Source organism: Corvus hawaiiensis, chromosome 1, assembly GCF_020740725.1.
Source record: "Corvus hawaiiensis isolate bCorHaw1 chromosome 1, bCorHaw1.pri.cur, whole genome shotgun sequence".
NCBI classification, from domain to species: Eukaryota; Metazoa; Chordata; class Aves; order Passeriformes; family Corvidae; genus Corvus; species Corvus hawaiiensis.
Window position 1 is genome coordinate 96,964,100 of NC_063213.1, and position 21,193 is coordinate 96,985,292.

The 21,193-nt window shown below is 45.9% G+C and overlaps 1 protein-coding gene across 1 annotated transcript in view; it reads left to right on the forward strand.

Annotated features, from left to right (window-relative positions):
• Positions 1-21,193, forward strand: part of NPEPPS (aminopeptidase puromycin sensitive) — a 49,502-nt gene that overhangs the window by 2,190 nt on the left and 26,119 nt on the right. Inside the window, exons 2-5 of the mRNA XM_048318449.1 lie at positions 7,573-7,657; positions 15,290-15,367; positions 16,215-16,336; positions 20,661-20,768. Of these exons, the coding sequence (XP_048174406.1) occupies positions 7,573-7,657; positions 15,290-15,367; positions 16,215-16,336; positions 20,661-20,768 (393 nt within the window). The remainder of the gene's footprint in view (positions 1-7,572; positions 7,658-15,289; positions 15,368-16,214; positions 16,337-20,660; positions 20,769-21,193) is intronic.

Consider the following 21,193-nt stretch of genomic DNA (forward strand, 5'->3'; position numbering starts at 1 on the left):
GATCTAAGAATGTATCTTTATTTTGGATAACTTTTAACACCGGGAACCAAGGTGGCCTCCTCCCAGCTGCCTGGCCGTGAGGGCAGGGAAAGTGGATCAGGGGTGAGTTGACCTGCTTGTGTAGGGTTGGGAACCTGGAGAGGTTTCCTGGGGCTGCCAGTGCACGAAACACAGGGAAATCCCAGAAAATGAGAGGGGAACTGCTCTACACCTTGATGGGGAGAGGGACAACCAGCTCACCCACAGGATGCTTTTTGTACAAGGCTTGATGAACGAAAAATAACAACTGTTAGCATATTTTTATCGAGCTGGTCTAGAAAATAAGACATTTGGGTTCTTTTGGGGTCAAATGACTTTAATTAAGGACCTGCTGGCCCTTTCTACCTGCACCTTGTCCTGCAGTGGGATGGAGCTCACCGGGGATTTCTGTTTCCAGCATCACCTGAGAGCTTTGGAATTGCTGTAAACTCATCGAGGCAAAAGTGGGTTTGTGCTGAAACACAAAATTTTGATTTTTGGGTGGGGAAAGTACCACGTGCTGCCTCCTCTTGAGGATCCAGCTGTTGTTTTTTTTAATACCTATCAATAATAATTGCCAGCTCCTCTGCTGCATCCCAGCTGGATAATGTGATCCACATCAGGTGCTTACACCGGTGGTGCTTTCTGGAGTGAGTTCTGAGGTTTTGACACCAAAAAAAACACCCCAAAAAAACAGGAAAAGTTTCCAGAGCCTCCAAAGTGCTTTGTTTGCTTTGTTATTTGGCATCTTTAAGAGCAGAGTGGAATTAGTGCGGGCCACGATGTTTAGTCAAGGTATTACAAGTAAACACTTGATCATTCTTACTCACTCCAGTAATAGGATTTGCAGCCTTCTGTGGAGAATTTTTGGGCTTTCAAGCCCTAAAAAAATGTCCCACCCTCGACTTTGGGGCAGGACTCTTGTGTTGGCTTTAGGACCTATAAATAACTTGCAACGCTTCGTGCCACGATAAATAAATGTGGCACTCGCGTGGCAACTCCAGATAATCTTCAGAGGATAAAACCTCTGGTGATGCAAAAGATAAGAGTGGCAGCAGGGACCAGGCTGATTCCAATGCCTGGGAAAAGGAGTGGGACCTGCTTGTGGTTTGTTGTGGCACTTGCCGTGTTCAGCTCAGGGAATTGTCCCCCCCTGGATAAAGGAATGATCCTGAAATCTGTCTCCTGCTAAGTTTAATTTCACAGCCCTTTCGGAGCTGTGCTTCTGAAGGCTCTGGTAACCCATATATTCAAATTTTGACCGGTTATTCCAGATTTTTAAATAATATAATTTGTGGCAACATGAATACTTTTGAAGTCCGCGCAGTTGTGTAACAATTACATAAACTGACAGTACATGATTCCCATTTATCACAGCTGAAAACCCCAAAAAATCCTTAAATGAACTATTTCACAAGGAACCCTTGGTCCCAGCTGGGACAAAGTGTGGCTGTGGGAGAGTCAGAGCTGGAACAGAGTCTCCTGCTCACACTCCGGTGATTGTTCTGCCACTTATGTCATCTTCCAGCATTTAAACTTGATTTGTTGAGGGCGTGGGGATGCCTCTCAATGAGCACAATTAAGATTGTGGGGTGGAAATGGTTCATTTACATTATTCCTCTGTTAGTTTGAGGTTTAATTATCCCAGCCCTGGCTCTCAGGGCCTGGTTATCAGTGCAGGGCACTCGCATTACTCAGTTCCTGGGTCAAACTCTCTGTTTGTTTTTTCCCCACTCTGCTTTTGGCTCCTGGGAGGGCTGGAACAAAGAGGGGATGGGTGGCCCTGGTGTTTTCCAGCAGGAGTGACCAGCAGCAGAAACAAATGGCTGCCTCCAGCTTTAGGCTTTCAAATCCAACTTCTTAACGCTCCAAGGGATCGCCTGTGTGACACCAGCGAGGGACACCGTTGTCTCCCAGCTTCCTGGTGTTTCCCTGTCTGTAAATTCCCTTCCTTGGAGAGTCTCCTGGCGTGATTCACATCCCTGACTGGAAACTCCACCGAGGTGTTCCTTGGTCACAGAGCAACTTATCTCGGAAGAATTTACAACCTGCGCTCCTTCAAATACCTTCTGCAGCGCCTTTAATGGATCTCAGGGGTCCCCTGGTGTATTTAGCAATATTTAACTGGTTGTCTGCTGCTTTTTATAGGGTAATTATGCAATATCTGCTGGCCTAAGGAATGTATAGAGCGATCCTGCTGCACGCTGGTTAAAGGTTCATGGTGACACTCTGGTCTGTGATCCTGGGGAAATGGAGCTCGCTGGGTGTAGTATTTGTGCTCCTGGGGAGTGGGGAGCTCGTCCAGGATAAATACCTGTGGTATCCACAATAGTAACTTCAGTTTCCAGCACGTGAAAATTAAACCTGGAGTGGAAGGTTGAAGGGTCTGGTGCTTCAAAGGCAACACTTCAGGGCTCTTCTTCTGTCAGCAGCTCAAAAATAGGTTTTTTTTACCCTTCTCCCCGCAAAAAGGGCTCCTTCAGCCCCGTAGTTCCTAAGGCTGAGGTGCTTGCAGTGATCACAAAAGGGGTTTCCTCGTCCCTGTGAATCCGACACCTCTGGAGCTGGATGTGCTTTGGAACGAGGGGAATTTTTCCAGTGGCGTTGTTAATTTTACTCCTTGGCCACCAGAATTTGCTGGAGATGCAGGTTAATAAATCTCCTTATTCCTCTCCTCATTGAAGGTTTGAATTCCTACAAAAAGACACACCCTGCAACACAACCAGGAGTAAATTTAGTTGGCTATTTTTAGAGAGCAAATTGCTAAAAACACACATGGTTGTTGTAGTGCTGCTTTTAGAAAAGGGCTCTGGAGCCATGTGACAAGATTTGAATTATCTGGGCTCTGGAGAATTAGTTTTGACTCCAGGAGATCCCTTTGGATGCACCTCATCCTGTATTTCAGGTAGGCTGGTGTTCAAATCCCTGCTCCTAATATCTTAAAAAGGTTTTTCCATCAAATCCTTCCCTGCTTTGACCACCGGTGAAAACCAAAAGCTTTCCAGCACTTTTGGGTCTTGTTTGGCAGAGCCAAATAATCAACATTTTTAGCTCTTCTTCCATCAAATGGAAAACTTTTTGGGGGGAATTTCAGCTGTTTGCTCCTGCTGGCTGAGCTTTCCCTGCTCATGGTGCCTGAGTCTGGCTGATCTCAAAACAGGTGTTTGAATTCTGATTAATTCAGTATTCAATTTAACTCATCAAAAGCCAGAAGTTTCTAATCTTGAAGCATTCCTTCAGATATTCCTCTTGGTCCACCCGATTTCTGAGCTGTGCAGAACTGCTCTTCTCTCAATTAACCTTTTCTTGCTGAAAAGGAAATTTATTATATTTATTATATTCCAGAGCAGGGTGGCAACCCCCACATGTCCCCCTTGCTGTCTGCTTATACCTCACGCAGAAATCTGCTTTTTTTTTGGCCTTTAATACATAAAAATCGCTGCTGGAACAGAATCTCTGCCTTCTAGAACGTGGCATTACAGGAAGAAAAAAGCATTTTGGAGGGATAAAAGCCACCAATTCATTTTCAGGCTGTCCCTGGTGACATCAGGGGGTCATAAGTGAACTAAGCCTGGGCAGGTTCTGCCCCTGCTTTGCTTTTGTTCTCACAGGTGTGTCTGCACTTCAGTGCATCTCAGGGAGGAGATCTCCTGCTGGAGCCTGGGTGGCAACAGGAAAAATTTATTTTTCCCTCTGAACTAAATCCTGAGAGTCTCAGAAGGTGCTGAGCTCTGCAGGCAGAATTCCTGCCTGTACAGTGAATTTCACCCTTTTTTTGGGAGTGATCTAGAGGCAGAATCCCTGCCTGCACAGTGAATTTTGTCCCTTTAGAGGCAGAATTCCTGCCTGTACAGTGAATTTTGTCCCTTTAGAGGCAGAATTCCTGCCTGTACAGTGAATTTTGTCCTTTTAGAGGCAGAATTCCTGCCTGTACAGTGAATTTTGTCCCTTTTTTGGGAGATCTAGATACAGAACTCCTGCTTGCACAGTGAGTTTTGTCCCTTTAGAGGCAGAATTCCTGCCTGTACAGTGAATTTCACCCTTTTTTGGGGGGGGAGATCTAGATACAGAATCCCTGGCTGTACAGTGAATTTCACCCTTTTTTTGGGAGATCTAGAGGCAGAATTCCTGCCTGCACAGTGAATTTTGGGAGATCTACAGGCAGAATTCCTGCCTGTACAGTGAATTTCGCCCTTTTTTTGGGAGATCTAGAGGCGGAATTCCTGCCTGCACAGTGAATTTTGGGAGAGCTAGATACAGAATTCCTCCCTGTACAGTGAATTTTGGGAGATCTAGATACAGAATTCCTGCCTGTACGGTGAATTTTGTCCCTTTAGAGGTCGAATTCCTGCCTGCACAGTGAATTTTGGGAGAGCTAGATACAGAATTCCTGCCTGTACAGTGACTTTTCTCCCTTTTTTGGAAATTTAGAGGCAGAATTCCTGCCTGTACAGTGAATTTCACCCTTTTTTTGGGAGGAGATCTAGATACAGAATCCCTGGCTGTACAGTGAATTTCACCCTTTTTTTGGGAGATCTAGATACAGAATTCCTGCCTGTACAGTGACTTTTATCCCTTTTTTGAGAGATTTAGAGTCAGAATTCCTGCCTGTACAGTGAATTTTGTCCCTTTAGAGGCAGAATTCCTGCCTGCACAGTGAATTTTGGGAGAGCTAGATACAGAATTCCTGCCTGCACAGTGAATTTTGTCCCTTTAGAGGCAGAATCCCTGCCTGTACAGTGAATTTTGTCCCTTTAGAGGCAGAATCCCTGCCTGTACAGTGAATTTTGTCCCTTTAGAGGCAGAATTCCTGCCTGCACAGTGAATTTTGTCCCTTTAGAGGCAGAATCCCTGCCTGCACAGTGAATTTCACCCCATTTTTGGGGGGGAAGAGTTGGAGAATGAACTTTTTTTTAGCCTCCTGCCTCATTTATCCCTTTAGATATTTCCTAGTACGCCGCACTCTCCTAAAACTGGCTTGATACAGGTAGGAAGCGAGGAAAAAAAAGATCTAAAAATAGGTAATTGCCTGTTTAAGGAGCCTCTGGATTGTCTCTGCTTAAACCTAAACTTTCTTATTTTGCAGGCTCAGTGCTCCACTGAAAGTTGTGTCCTCGGAAGAGGTTTTTTTTTTAAAGATCAAGCCCATTGTTAAGCTCACATTGTCTGCAATTTGGACAGCTCTTAACACAGCTTCAGCCCCGAATCCAGAGAGATTTGGATTCATAGATTGAATAAAGGTCTCTAGACATTTATAAAAGCTTTTCTCATTCTGATTTTGCTGCGCTTTAGAAAACCTTGAGAAACCCCAAGCTCCAGTATTGTGGTGAAAACTGTTGAGCTTTGCTTTTTGGGTTTGGGGGAGCTTTGTAAGTTTTCAGTTTCATGCACTCAGAATTGAAAGAGAAAAAAAAAAAAAAAAGTAGATTTCAGGTTGTAAATCTTTCCTGGAAGCATCAGATCTACCCTGTGTTAGACTGTTAGACTTGCTCTCAGTGCTTTGCAAACATGTTTTCACAGTCAGGTTGGGTTTATTAATTAGAATTAATTTGATTTTAATTCCCATCAAGAGGCAACGTGGTGAAAACGACGGTGCTGCGCCTCTCAGTGTGACACCGCTGCAGGGGAGCAGGACTTGGGAAGAGGCACCAGCAGTTACTCTGCTCAGAAAGTGTAAACCTTTACATAATATTTATTTAAAAACCCATTCCATAACTGGGAATGAGACAGATTTGTTAGGTTAGAGAGGTTAGGGAGAAACTCCTGGCCGGGTTGGGGGTGAGTGGGGTTGGCCCTCCTTGGATGAGGGGATGGAGCGTTCTTAGGGATGTGGGAACACCTATCAAACCACACATTTAAATTCCTTAATCCTCCCTTATCAATGAGCAGACTCCAATTTTCTGCCCCAGGTGACTGAGGAGCCATTCCTGGCTCTTTGCTGATTATTTATTCCCGGCTCCTCCTCTCGCTCGCATCCCGGGCCCTGGTGGCACAGGGAGACAAGTGAGGGACACCTGAACCTTTTATTGTGGCTTTATCAACAAAATAAAATCATAAACCCTGCGTTTCCTGTGCTGCCTGGGAGGTGAGCTGGCCTGAGCACGCACAGGGGTGGAGCAGATCCAGCTCCTGGTGCGCAGAGGCTTGGAATGGTGGAATTTGGGTTGGAAGGGAGCTTAAATCCCATCCATTCCCACCCCTGCCTTGAGCAGGGACTCCTTCCACTGTCCCAGGCTGCTTCAATGGGCACTTCCAGGGATGGGGCAGCCCCAGCTTCTCTGGGAAATCCATTCCAGCCTCTCCCCACCCTCACAGGGAGGAATTCCTTCCCAATATCCCATCCAGCCCTGCCCTCTGGCAGTTTAAACCCATTCCCCCTTGTCCTGACCCTTGCAAATAGTCCTTCATCTTTCTTCCAGGCTCCTTTCAGGTACTGGGAGACCCAAACCTTCTCTAGGCCGAGCCATCCCACTTTTCCCAGCCTTTCCTCGCAGCAGAGCTGCTCCATCCCTCTCCATCCACCTCTGTGACCTCCTCTGGACTCTCTCCGTGTCCTTCCTGTGCTGAGATCCCGGAGCTGGAGGCAGCTCCAGGGGGTTCCTGGTTCAGACATGGATACCTGGAATGATGTGTCCAGGTGTTAACAGGGCATTTTAAAGGGGAAAAAAAAAGAAAGGGATAGAGGTCTTTAGGCTTCAAGGAACTGACTCTGGGCTAGGAAGCAGTTTCTTCGTGCCTGGGTTTAATCTGGTTGGCTCTTACAGAAATTTTTGCTCCTTTACTGAAAGAACTGGTGGTGTCTCCTGCTAGAAACCAAATCCTGGGCAAGCAGAATTCCCAGCTTGATCCAGTGTGATCATTCTGGTGGTTTCAGCCGTAAATTTCTGAATAACTCCCGGTTTAACTCCCAAATATTTTACCCCTTTGTAATTAATTTATATTTCATTTGAATTCCTCTGTATTCAGGCTCTCGCATTCAAACAGGGAACTGGCACAGCCCCACGGTTTATTCCTACGCTGGGAGCTGGCACTTGGTAAATAAAGCAAAGTGTGTGGAGCCAAGAGCTGGCAGAAGGGAAGCTCCCAGGAAAATGGGAAGGAGAATCTCCTGGCAGATGTTTTTAAGCTGAGGAGTTGTGACAGCGGGGAGCACATACAGGGGTTGTGTTTGTGATCATCTCCCAAAGATCCGCGTTTGCGCTCCGATGTTTTTGCTCTGCTCTCCCTTAGGCCGTGCCCAGAGGAGGCTGATGGGCTCAGTGTCCATTTTTATTGGGTTTGGATTCCCCAGGCCTGCACAAGGGCCCCATTGTGAAGTGTTCAGCCCCGTTTTTTACCCTGTGGTTCACTCCCTTCAGTGATTCAGTGGAGATGAGTGGCTGAGCACCGCTCACGCCCCGGGACGCACGGGAGCAGCGCTGGAACGCCTCGTTCTTCTTCACCATCCCAAGCACCCAATTCTCCTTCAAACAGCTGATGCTGGAGGGGCTTTTTAGATGGATGGGAGGTGGGAATTCCCATTTCTTCGTGATGCTGATGGAGTTTCTCTTCCAGGTGAAAAATGCAACCAACCAAATCGTGATGAACTGTGCCGACATCGACATCATCACCGCGTCCTATGCCCCGGAAGGAGATGAAGGTAGGAGCCGTGGTTGGTTTCGTTTGTGCCTCTGGGAGCTGCTGCCAGCGGCCCAAGAGCTCTGATTACAAAGTGATGTCATGGTTTGATAAGCTCAGCCCCACCCCCGGAAGCACAGAATTCCTTATCTCGCTTCCATGCTCGCTTTCATCACTGCCAGTTGTGTTATGGTAAAGAAATTCCTTCACCTTCTCCTCCATCGTGCCTGAGGGATGTAGGCAGAGGATGCTGGGCTGGTTTGATATTATTTTTTTTTATCTGGATGTTATATAAACTTCTAAGAACATCGCCTGTACCTGTGGATTTGGGAATATCGACAAAATCCATGACAGGGCTCAGATGAGGAATGCATCCATAATGGCCTGCAGTAGGAAGAACTCACGGGGGAGGATTTGGAGAGCACAGAAAACACTTAATTGGCCTTTAGCAGGATGTTCTGAGTGTTGGACAGCGTGGAGAAAGGTGATAGTGTAGAGGAGACCGGGGTGGGGTCTGGCTCTGTGAAGGGCTGGAAGTTGCTGGAGGAATGGAAGTTACTGGAGAAATTTGTAACACTCAGCTGCAGTCGTTGACTTCCCCAATTATATTTGGAGGGGATTAGCAAACACAAAAAGGGCTTTAGCAGCTGAAGCATGAAATGAAGGAGGTGTGGAAAACAAGCTCCGTGGAGCAGCCGTGGTCTCACAGTGGGCAGAGCCTTCCTGGGGTTCTCAGGGAGCCTCTGCTCTTTCAAGCCCAGCAGTTCTTTGGTCCAACTGCTGCTGAAGCCCTTCGGAGAACAAAAAGCTTCTGCAGGGCTTCCTTTTCCACAAGGGAAATGTCCCTTTCCATGAGGAAAACACCACGGTGATGCCACGAAACGCTTCGTTAAATGCGTGGTTAGGGATTAATGGAATGATTTTGGTGATGGATGGGAGGAAGGTGTTCTTTGGGTAGGTTTAAACGTTGCTATTTATGCAGCAGCTGGATAAAGGTGGAAGAAAGGGCTGTGTTTGGACACCTGAAGAAGAAATGAAATGTGGATTTCTGGAGTGGGTTTTGTAGGGATCATTTCGGTTCTGTTGCAGTGGTGTTATCCCACAGATTCGTACAGGGAAGTGGCCAGGGCTGGGAGCACCCTGGGATGGTGGGAGGTGTCCCTGCCCATGGCACGGGTGGCACTGGATGGGCTTTAAGGTCTCTTCCCACCCAAACCATTCCATGATGCCACTTTACAGATCCCTGTAGTGTTACTCCACTTTTACAGATGGAGAAATGGACTCAGGAGGGGATTTGGGGGGAAAAGTTCCTCCCTGTGAGGATGGTGAGACCCTGGCACAGAGAAGCTGAGGCTGCCCCTGGATCCCTGGCAGTGTCCAAGGCCAGGCTGGATGAGGCTTGGAGCAATCCAGGATGGTGGAAGATGTCCCTGCCCATGGCAGGAGGTGGCAATGGGTGGGATTTAAGGTCCTTTCCACCCCAAAGCGCTCTGGAATTCCATGATTCCAAGCGGAATATCTGCACCGAGTCTTTGCATTTAAACGGGTTTGATTTTTTTTTTTTTTTTTTAATTATTTTTAAGCACCCAGAGGATTTTTTGGGGGGGGGGGGGGGGGGGAGTGCAGCTGAGGTGAGGAGCTGTGTCCTGAGGAAGCAGCTTTGGGAAGAGGGCGTGTGTGGAAAAGCAGAGCTCAGCTCAGGAAGTGCCGGCAGGGAAGGGAATGACCAAGGATCCTGGAGCGAGGCCAACCCCGTTCCGATAGGGAAAGAATGGAAAACCTGGAAAACCGTCCCCTGGACCTCGGGGCTGTCCCCTGGCACCTCGGGGCTGTCCCCGGGCACCGTGTGCCCGCTGCCATCGGGAGCTGGGTGGTTGCTAAGTGCTCCCGGAGCTATTTCTCCTCCTGAGTCATGAGGAGATAAGGAGTGGTAGTAAGAGTAGAGAGTGTCCACCCACTGCCCTGCCACGGGCACAGCCTCCCGGGAATCCCACATTTTGTCACGGAGGAAAGGAAAAGAAAGGGAAGAAGCACCTGGGAGTGAAGTTTCTTACCACTCAAATCAGAAAAACTACCCAAAATAGAGAGGGACTGCTGTAGCTGCGAAGTGTTAGAGTTGAGTTTAGTGGAGATTTAAACCCAGATATACTGAAAATGAGTTTTGTGGCTTAAATTCACACTGATTTTTGGGATATCCTTGGATGTGGCACTCTGGACACACAGGAGTATGAGTGCAACACTGGCACTCACAAACTAGAAATTTTTAAAAGTATTTTTTATATTAATTACAACAAAACCACACCTCGAGTGTTTAGGATACATAAACATGATTATGATACATAAACACTCGAGGTGTAGCTTTGTTGCAATTAATATAAAAATATTTTAAAATCTTAAAATTTTTTTTAAAAAAAAGTTTAAAAGTTAAAAAAATATAAAAATAATTAATCACCATAATCACTCCCAGGCTCCACGGGGTTAAAACCTCTCTCGGGGTTTTGGGAATGTGCCAAGGAGCGTAATGGCTTTGGAAGGAAAATTGCATGGAATTGGCAGGGCGTTTGCTGGCACCTGTTGATAGAGATCGAGTCAGGCTCTGGCTAATGCTTCTATTGTGCACAGCTTCGGGATGGTAATTGTATAACTGCTCTCCAAAACTGAGCGTGAAATACAGCCCAGGCAACCCACGGTAACATCGGCCAGGTCGCTGGGATTTCATTCCTGGATGCCTGAAAAAGAGGGAGAAGTTAGTGGTGGTTTTGAAGGAATTGTTACCCCTTAGCTCTGTTGGGAAGAATTTGTCTCACCCTCATCTAAAGATAAAAGATAATTGGTCGTTTATCCCCTTTCAAGCCTGAAAAGCAGCTGTGGAAAGAGATCTTGTTTTAACAGATCCCTGTCTTTGTTTAAGGAACTGATCTGGTGACTTTTGTGCAGAATAATTGGGTTTTCCACCCCAAAATCTCTGTTAGTCCTGACTGCCAGCAGATCGTGGCTAGAGCTCCTTGTCCCCCTGCACTCCCCTTTCTCCTGGTGGATACAGCAGAGGGTAGGACTTGGCCTTTGGAATTTTAATGCAGATTTGCAGGGAAATCAGATTATTGCCCAATATTTGACAGGAAGCTGAGGGAGGATCCCTGTAACTTTAAAGTCAGAGTGAAGAATTTTGCTGTGTAATCCACAGCAGTAAGGAATGAGTAACAAAACCAGCAGAGATTAATTACTGGGGAGCAGAAAATTCCTCAGTTTCCTCACAAAACCAGTGCAGAGATTGTCAGGGAGGGCTGTGGATTCGCTCTGTGTGTGCCAGGAATGCTGTAATGGAACAAAGCTGCTCAAAACACAAGAGTTTTCCATGGCTGAAGTTAAAACTGGCTCCTCCCACCGATCAGAACGAGTCATTGGGATATTTTTTTTCCCTCCCTGAGCTAGGTTTTTTTTAACACTGACAGTGGAATTTTTGCGCTGAGGTGTGCACTTGTCCAGATGGATGCCTTGGCTCAGCCCAAAGGAAGAGCTGCAAAGACATTCCCGAGACAAGTTGGTTCCATTTTTTAAGGGATTGAGTTTCATCCTCGGGGAGTGCGAAGGAGTTGGAGCTTCCTGTGAATCTCCCTCTCTCCCGAGCAGCTGTGAAATCGTGATGGAATCAGTGAATTTGGTTCTTCAGCTTGGAATCTCCTCAGATCCTGGGGGATCTAAAGGAGTTTCTTAAATCCAGGGATTCTTGGAGGGGAACAGTTGGCAGCTTCCCATGGGAAATCCCAGCAGCTGTGGTGATGATTGTGTAGCAGGACCAATGAACTTTGGGTTGTACTTCAACGTTGAAGAGGTTTTTAAGGCCAGAATTCATTATTTGGGTCTTTTCCTTCCCACTGTGGTGGGGCCATGCCTGGATGTTAGACCAGAGCTTCAGCTGGGGTTTAAAATAAGAAAACAAACCAAAAAAAAAACCCCCAAAAAACCCCCAAAACCCAAACCAAATCAACCAAACAAACCCCCAGAAATATCAAAATACTTCTGGAGTATCTGAGCTGTGTTTCCCCAGGCCTGGGAGCACCCCGATGTCGCGACAGTCGTGACATTCTGCTCTGTGGGCAGGAACAGCAGTGCCTGTCCCCGCTCTCACCCCTCTCCTGGCATTCCTGCTCGCACTGTTGAGCAGCCAAGTGGATCAGGAAGCTGCCTCTAAAGGGGAAAATTAAAAAAAAAAGGCATTTTTTGAGACAAATCCTCTTCCTGCTCATGGTGGTTCCACGGGAATGCCAGTGGAAGGAAGGGAATGGGAACAGCAATTCCCACCTGGGGCCAGGTGGGAAAAACAACCACTGCCTGTGGCTCTCTGGGGTTGTTTCAGCCCCTTTGTGAACCTTTTCTTAGTTGTGGAAGAGCTCAACTCCATCCTTTTTTTTTTTAAAGGGGAGGACTCAAAGGGCAGAGTTTCAATGCAGGGCTTTAAGGAGGGCTGGGCTGGGTTATTCCCTTATTCCCAGCTGGGAATCTCTGGTAGGTGAGGTACTTCTGATTCCTGTCGGATTTTACAGTGGAACTCATGGAAAGGCTCGGAAACTTCAGCCTTCCCGGGAATGGGGTGTGCTGGGTCAGCACAGGGATGGTTTAAGGAATGTGTTTCATTTCCAGAGAAGCCAAGGGGGCACAGCTCCCTTGGGAATGCAGGGTCATTAAGCCATCATGCCTTAATTGCCTGTGACTTCTCCATGCCACAGAACGAGGGTTCCTTGAAAAAATTCCATGGTTTGCTCTCAGCTTTGTCTTGGCTTGGGATTCAGGCACTGCTTAAAGCCCCTGGCTGGGAGCCACCTCTGTGAGGGTGTAACAGAACTTGGGATCATTCATGGATGGATCCCTCTGGTCACTGGGCCCTTGCAGGAAATGCCCTGTGCAGGGGCTGTGATTTATTCCAAATGCTGTTGTAGGATTTCAGGTACTCCCACTTCTCACATCCCTTTCTTTTTCTTTCTCCTAAACTCATGGGAGCCACCAGCAGCTTTTTCTTTCCTCCTGCGACTCAGCCCAGGCTGTGCACTAATGTGCAAGTGATTAACTTGCAACCTTGCAGTGCCAAACTCTCCAAAGTTTGTAGGCTGCCAAAACCGGGCTGTTCTCTTCAGGAGCTTTTGTATTCCAGCGTTAGGAATTCAGACAGCCTTTTGCTGCAATCACATCTTTGTTAGAAGCAGCTCCCTTCAACTCCAACAAAAAGCATTGTTGACGGTTTTCCATGGTTCTTTTGCTCTGGATTAAATTATTGGCACTGAGTGAGGAGTTTAAACAAAACAAAAAAAGTAACTTGGAATCTTTGGTTTATGTCCTGTTGTTTTGGGGTTTGATATGTGAGGAGCTGCTCTGAGCTTTAGAAAACCCTGAAGGTTTCGGGGTTTCGTCTTCCAGGCCTGGTGATGTTCACCTCTGAGTTAAAACTTCCAAAGGAACAGATCCACAAATTCAAACACGTTTAGAGAACCTCACATTTGGGAGAGGAGGAGGAAGAAACTCGATATCCGTTGTCAACCTTTGGCAGAAGCTCCACATAAGGCACATTCCTGGGTATTCCTCGTTTTCAGGAGGCTGGAACTCTGATCCTCAGGTCCTGCTCTGTTGTTTGTCTCCAGGATCAGATCGTTGCCATCAGAAGCTGTAAAAAGATAAAAATGTTTTGTGGCTTTTTTGAAGATCTGTGGGGGGAGCGTTGCTGCATTCCTGGGCTGATCCTTATCGGCCTCTCTCCGGTGTTCAGTTACCCTCTGACCACAGGCTCAGCATGGTTTATTCCTCCTGGATAAATAAATTCCCGACAGGTGTCCAGCCCCTCTCTGACCAGGGTCACCCACACTGCTTTGTTGGACTCTGGAAATAGTCGGGGTCAAAATCCATGGGATCCGATGGAGTCAGCACTCAGCTCCTCCCTGCCGGAAGCCCAGTTCCAGATTGGTGCCTTTCCTTCAGGATTTCTTGTTAAAACCTTCCTCTCCTGTCTTGTTTTCTGCCTCAGTATCCCCAGGGTGATAGGAAAACCTTCCTCTCCTGTCTCGTTTTCTGCCTCAGTATCCCCAGGGTGATAGGAAGAGAAGCCCAACCTTTATTTTTGGTGCTGGTTGCCCGGTGTTTGGTGGCAGCTGCGTGTCCTTGGCATGGATTCTGCTTCACTGCTCTCACTCATCCCCGCTACAGTTGATTTTTAAAGTCTTGGAACTCCTCAGCACTGATCAGGAGAGCCTAAAATTGATCCTGGAGAGATTTTTTTTTTTAAAGAAAATTATTTCTGCATTGTGTTTTTTGCTGTTTCATTCGAGCCTCTCTGCGTTCTGCAGCCCACCACGGTGGTTAACTCAGATTAAACACCGAGCGGAGCTCTGTGAAACCTGTAGTTAAACCTAATTCATTCCTGCAGCTCTTGCATTGAGCAGAGGTTGGAATTAACTCAGGCTTAAGGCTGAAATCACACCACTCCAGAATAAACAGCACTTGAAATTTCACCACAATAAAATCACATTTGTCACGTGTGGAGCAGCTCAGCCGAGCACCCTGGAGTGTGCTGGGGCTGAAACCGAACACTTGGAGTGATACCTGAGCGTGGAAAACGAGTCCTTTTGTGACTAAAATTGTTGTTTCAGACCAGCTTTTGTCATTCGAGGGGTTGGTTGAGTGGCACGTTTTTGTTTCGGGATGAAAAGTGCATGGTTTGTGTCCGGGCTTGCCGAGTTTGGCAGTGGAAGATGGTGATGTCTTGTTTTGGAGCAGATTTAAAGTTCTTAAATGATAGTTTCTTAAAGGTTGCAGCAGTGGTTGAGCGTGGAGGAAGCAGAACTTGCAAAGTGAGGTCTTGTGGGGTTATTCCAGATTTTTTTTTGGCTGAAGGACAACAAATCTGCATCCCCTTGGAGGCAGCAAGCAGGATTTGATGAGTTAGGAAGGGAGAAGCAGCACCAGGTGCTCCCTCCTGGCTCTGCCAAAGCTCCAGGACAGTTTAATCCCTGCACAGATTCCCAGCCCTGTCTCTCCAGCCTGGCCTCATAGTTTGGATGTTTGCATCCACAAATAGTTCCTGAGCTATGTAAATACCAAACTGCCTCATTTTCGGGTGGCTTTGGGATCCTCAGGCTGAGCAGGGCAGGAACCCTGAGGTAGGGCCCTGCTTCTGGAGCCATTTCTGAAATAAAATCGACACTGTTGGTTTTATTTTGTGGTTAAATCCAAGTAAACCCCCACCCGTGCTGTGGAGATTAATGAGCTTTTCGAAGCGAGAGCCACAGATCAGGTGAATAAATCCTAAGCATCCTGATTGGGATAATTAACACGAATCCTGCTGCCGTGTTCTGTAGTGAGGAGAAGTTTGGGGCTGTATTTCACCGTTTGTCAGGAGTGCAGCAGCTGCTCCCAACATTCCTGGGGCACAGCTCCCGTTCTTCCTGCAGCATTTCTCAGTGCAACTTTCATTCCTGGGTGCTGCAGGAGCTTTCCCTGCCCTGGAATTCCCACCACCAGGGTGTTCCTCTGGTTCCTCACGTTTAATCACTCAGAATTGATTCTGCACGTTGAGTTCAGCTGCTTTGGGGTTCAGTTTGAAGAGTTCCTGAGCACAAACCCCTCTCCAGGGATGGTTCTGACCCCGGTGCTGTGTTTCCCATTCCAGAGGTTCACGCCACAGGGTTCAACTATCAAAATGAGGATGAAAAGGTCACTCTGTCCTTTCCCAGCACCCTGCAGAAAGGTAAGAGCCATTCCCCTGCTTCCTGCTGCCTGTGTTTGAGGGGTTTGCGCTTGGAAAGGCTGGAGTGGGACAGCAGTTTCTTCCCTGGAATTGCCCACAGTGGATGTGGGAGTCTGTCCACTCCGGGTCACTTTGGGAGCCTCTGGAATTGCAGATGTTGTCTGATTGATGGTGATGTTTGCCTCCAACCCCTGAGCGATGATTTCCCTGCTGGTGGGAGGCAGGAGCTATTCCTGTGACCCCTGTGGGCAGAGGGAGCTCCTGGAATTACCTGGAATTACCTCAGGGTTTTTCCTCACCATCCACCTTCGGATTCTTCCAAAGCTGCTCCAGCTCTGAGGAACCCCCTCGGTCAAAACTCAGCTCTTCACTTTGGATAAAACTTTATTTCATCTGGATTTTTTTTTTTTTTTAAATTTCATCTGGATAAACACCAGTTAGAGATAGTGGGATGATGATGGAGCTGGAATCCTGTGGGATCTTGGCCGCCAAGCTCAGGTTTCCCTTTTTGCACTGAGACACCGAGGGCAGAATTAATCCTGAGCCTGGTTAAGGGCTTTGAACGTGGCCAGAGCTCCATCTTGGCTTTGAGGATTCCATAGGATGCCGTTATTCCTTATATCCCATGAATTTTGCAAACTTTGCTCCAAGGTAAGGCTTGGAGGATGGAGGTTTTAAGGTGGCTCCCTCTTGGTCATTGCTCTGTGTTCAAAAGAACCCTAAAACCCTGGAGGGGAACCCGCCAACCTTCTGGGATTTGCTCCGTTTCGGGGCTGAAATCCACCCCAAATCCAGGATTTTTTTTTTTTTGGTCACCTGCCAATCCCAGGGTGTGTTTGTGTTGCAGGGACAGGGACACTAAAGATAGACTTTGTAGGGGAGCTGAACGACAAAATGAAAGGATTTTACCGGAGTAAATACACCACCCCCACCGGAGACACGCGCTACGCTGCGGTCACTCAGTTCGAGGTACGGCCTCTGCTTTTATTTCCCTTTTTATCTTTCTTTCTAAATAAGATTTATGCTTGCAAGAGGCAAAGACACAGCTTCCTTCCTTTAGCTGGACCTTCTGTATCAATTTTTTAAAAATCCACGTTGTTTTTGCCACTCCTTGGCCCCAGTGTGGGGAGCGCTGAAGCGCCTGCAGGTGAATGAGCTCAGGGCTGCTCTTGCTGCTGCCCAGGGATGCCTGGATCTGCCTCTGCTCCGCTCACGCTCCGAAATCCATGATTTTGGGCTTTTTCCTTGGGTTTTGGGCTTTTTCCTTGGGATTTGGGGTTTTTTCCTTGGGTTTTGGGGTTTTTTCCTTGGGTTTTGGGGTTTTTCCTTGGGATTTGGGGTTTTTTCCTTGGGTTTGGGGGTTTTTTCCTTGGGTTTTGGGGTTTTTTTCTTTGGTTCTGGGGGGTTTTTTCTTTGGTTTTTGGGGTTTTTTTCCCTTGTTTTTGGGGTTTTTTCCCTTGTTTTTGGGGTTTTTTTCCCTTGTTTTTGGGAGGTTTTTCCTTGGTTTTGGGGTTTTTTTCTTGTTTTTTGGGTTTGTTTTTCCTTGTTTTTTGGGGGAGGGTTTCCTTGTTTTTTGGGGTTTTTTTCCTTGGGTTTTGGGGTTTTTTTCCTTGGGTTTTGGGGTTTTTTTCCTTGGGTTTTGGGGTTTTTTCCTTGGGTTTTGGGGTTTTTTTTCTTTGGTTTTTGGGGTTTTTTTTCCCTTGTTTTTGCGGGTTTTTTTCCCTTGTTTTTGGGAGGTTTTTCCTTGTTTTTGGGGTTTTTTTCTTGTTTTTTGGGTTTGTTTTTCCTTGTTTTTTGGGGGAGGGTTTCCTTGGTTTTTGGGGTTTTTTCCTTGGGTTTTGGGGTTTTTCCTTGGGTTTTGGGGTTTTTTCCTTGGGTTTTGGGGTTTTTTCCTTGGGTTTTGGGGGTTTTTTTCTTTGGTTTTTGGGGTTTTTTTCCCCTTGTTTTTGCGGGTTTTTTTCCCTTGTTTTTGGGAGGTTTTTCCTTGTTTTTGGGGTTTTTTTCTTGTTTTTTGGGTTTGTTTTTCCTTGTTTTTTGGGGGAGGGTTTCCTTGGTTTTTGGGGTTTTTTCCTTGGGTTTTTTGGGTTTTTTCCTTGGGTTTTGGGGTTTTTTCCTTGGGATTTGGGGTTTTTTCCTTGGGATTTGGGGTTTTTTTCCTTGGGTTTTGGGTTTTTTTCCTTGGGTTTTGGGGTTTTTTTCCTTGGGTTTTGGGGTTTTTTTCCTTGGGTTTTGGGGGTTTTTCCTTGGGTTTTGGGGGTTTTTTTCTTTGGTTTTTGGGGGTTTTTTTCCCTTGTTTTTGCGGGTTTTTTTCCCTTGTTTTTGGGAGGTTTTTCCTTGTTTTTGGGTTTTTTTTCTTGTTTTTTGGGTTTGTTTTTCCTTGTTTTTTGGGGGAGGGTTTCCTTGGTTTTTGGGGTTTTTTCCTTGGGTTTTTTGGGTTTTTTCCTTGGGTTTTGGGGTTTTTTCCTTGGGATTTGGGGTTTTTTCCTTGGGTTTGGGGGTTTTTTCCTTGGGTTTGGGGGTTTTTTCCTTGGGTTTTGGGGTTTTTCCTTGGGATTTGGGGTTTTTTTCCCTTGTTTTTGGGGGGTTTTTTCCCTTGTTTTTGGGGGTTTTTTCCCTTGTTTTTGGGGTTTTTTTCCCTTGTTTTTGGGGTTTTTTTCCCTTGTTTTTGGGAGGTTTTTCCTTGTTTTTGGGGTTTTTTTCTTGTTTTTTGGATTTGTTTTTCCTTGTTTTTTGGGGGAGGGTTTCCTTGGTTTTTGGGGTTTTTTCCTTGGGATTTGGGGTTTTTTCCTTGAGATTTGGGGTTTTTTCCTTGGGTTTGGGGGTTTTTTCCTTGGGTTTTGGGGTTTTTTCCTTGAGATTTGGGGTTTTTTCCTTGGGTTTTGGGGTTTTTCCTTGGGATTTGGGGTTTTTTCCTTGGGTTTGGGGGTTTTTTCCTTGAGTTTTGGGGTTTTTTTCTTTGGTTCTGGGGGGTTTTTTCTTTGGTTTTTGGGGTTTTTTTCCCTTGTTCTTGGGGGTTTTTTCCCTTGTTTTTGGGGTTTTTTTCCCTTGTTTTTGGGGTTTTTTCCCCTTGTTTTTGGGGTTTTTTCCCTTGTTTTTGGGAGGTTTTTCCTTGTTTTTGGGTTTTTTTCTTGTTTTTTGGGTTTGTTTTTCCTTGTTTTTTGGGGGAGGGTTTCCTTGTTTTTTGGGGTTTTTTCCTTGTTTTTTGGGGTTTTTTTCCTTGGGTTTTGGGGTTTTTTTCCTTGGGTTTTGGGGTTTTTTTCCTTGGTTTTTGGGGTTTTTTTCCTTGGTTTTTGGGGTTTTTTTCCCTTGGTTTTTGGGGGATTTTCCCTTGGTTTTGAGGGGGTTTTCACCTTGTTTTTTGAGGGGGTTTTCCCTTGTTTTTTGGGGGGTTTTCCCTTGTTTTTGGGGTTTTTTTTCCCTTGTTTTTGGGGTTTTTTTTTTCCTTGTTTTTGGGGTTTTTTTTCCTTGTTTTTTGGGGTTTTTTCCCCAATTTTTGGGGTTTTTCCCTTGGTTTTTGGGGTTTTTTTCCTTGTGTTTTGGGGTTTTTTTCCTTGTGTTTTGGGGTTTTTTTCCTTGGTTTTTGGGGGGTTTTTCCTTGGTTTTTGGGGGGGGGGTTTCCTTGGTTTTTGGGGGGGGTTTTTCCTTGGTTTTTGGGGGGGGTTTTTCCTTGGTTTTTGGGGGGTTTTTCCTTGGTTTTTGGGGGTTTTTCTTGGTTTTTGGGGTTTTTCCTTGGTTTTTGGTGTTTATTCCTTGTTTTTGGGGGGTTTAGTCCTTGTTTTTGGGGGGGTTTTTCCTTGTTTTTTGGGTTTGTTTTCCTTTTTTTTTGGGTTTGTTTTTTCTTGTTTTTTGGGTTTGTTTTTTCTTGTTTTTTGGGTTTTTTTTCCTTGTTTTTTGGGGTTTTTTTCCTTGGTTTTTGGGGTTTTTTCCCTTGTTTTTGGGGTTTTTTCCCCAATTTTTGGGGTTTTTCCCTTGGTTTTTGGGGTTTTTTTCCTTGGGTTTTTGGGGCTTTTTTCCTTGGGTTTTTGGGTTTTTTTCCCTTGGTTTTTGGGGTGTTTTTCCTTGGTTTTTGGTGTTTATTCCTTGGTTTTGGAGGGTTTAGTCCTTGTTTTTGGGGTTTTTTCCTTGTTTTTTGGTGTCTATTCCTTATTTTTTGGTTTTTTCCCCTTGGTTTTTGGTGTTTATTCCTTGTTTTTGGGCTTTTTTTTCCCCCTTGTTTTTTGGGGTTTTTCCTTGGTTTTGGAGTTTTTCTTGGTTTTGGGGGTTTTTTTCCTTGTTTTTTTTCCCTTGTGGGGTTTTTTTTTGTTTTTTCCCTTGTTTCTTGGGGGTTTTATTCCTTGGATTTGTTTTTTTTCCTTGGGTTTGGAGGTTTTTTTCCTTGGGTTTGGGGTTTTTACCCAATTTCTGGTGTTTTCCTTGGTTTTGGTGTTTTTTCCTTGTTTTTTGGAGGTTCTTCCTTGTTTCTGGGGTTTTATTCCTTGTTTTTTGGGGCGGGGCTTTCTTGTTTTTTGGGGGTTTCTCCTTGTTTTTTGGGTTTTATTCCTTGTTTGGGGAGGGGGAAGATTTCTTGGTTTTGGAGGGTTTTTCCTTGTTTTTTTTGGGTTTCATTCCTCATTTTTTCACTTTTTTTCCTCATTTCCTTATTGCCCTTTACCTCCCAGCTCCAAGGTTAGTAAACCCTGGACCTGGCAACTTCCTCACGCTGCTGTGGCCTTCATCCTCTTCCCTACAGCAGCTGAAATATCCAAGAACACCTTTTTATTTAATCTCCCTTTAGAAAGTGCATTCACTGCCCATTCAGTGGGGACCCTGGGCCTTTCTCTCAGCCTTTAAGGCCATCCCAGTGCCAGCCAGATCCCGGCCCCGTTCCGTAAACCCCGCCCAGAACCGGGGCATTTCTCGCTGCCTTCTCATTCCGTAGGTTCCATAAACCCCGGGGCTCTCCCCCCAGCACAAACTGAGCAGTTTTTTGGGGTGCTCTCTGCTGCTGGCTGACAAATCTGGGGTGCTGTGGGCACGCCTGGCTGCCCTCGGTGCTTCCACGTGACCGAGCTTCGCTCCTGTCGCGACTCTGCTAAATTTGGACAATTCCAGCCGAGCGCTGAGGCCTTTTCAGCTGCTTTTTTTCCTTAAATTAGGAGTGAAATAAGAGTAAAAAGCTCTAATGCAGAGGTCAGGAGTGTCAGCGAGGAGGCTGAAGCACGGCTCACCCGTTTCTTGCTGTAAATAAGCTGAATTTCTGTGTTTGCTCGCCACAACCTCCTGTGATTTATTTATTTAATGCTCTTTATTTCAGGCTACTGATGCTCGCAGAGCTTTCCCTTGCTGGGATGAGCCTGCTATTAAAGCAACATTTGATATTTCTTTGGTGGTTCCCAAAGACAGAGTAGCTTTGTCAAATATGGTAAGTCCTTTATGTGCCAATAAATGTTTTAATTAAAGCATTGATAATTAATGATGTGCCTTGATGCCAGAGCTGGGAATACAATCTGCAATAAAAACACAAAATTTGATGTCAGGTGCCAGCACAAAACCTGAACAGGTTCGACAAACCTGGTGGTTTTAAATAAATAAAATAATCATTAATCTTGGCTTATGTGCTGCTTGATTAAGAGGGAAAAAGTCCTTTGTGAGTTTTCCTCTCTGGGTTTCTGTCCAGACCTGGGGTAAAATGTGGCAGCAGAGGTGCCTCTGTCACAAATAAACACAAATGAGCATTTTTAGTTTGCTGCCTGTGGGTGCTTTGAGGTGATTTCTTGCTGGCAAAGAGTCAGTTTAAAAATAGGCTTTATTTATTTATAAATAAATAAAGTCTGGCCTGGCCCTGAC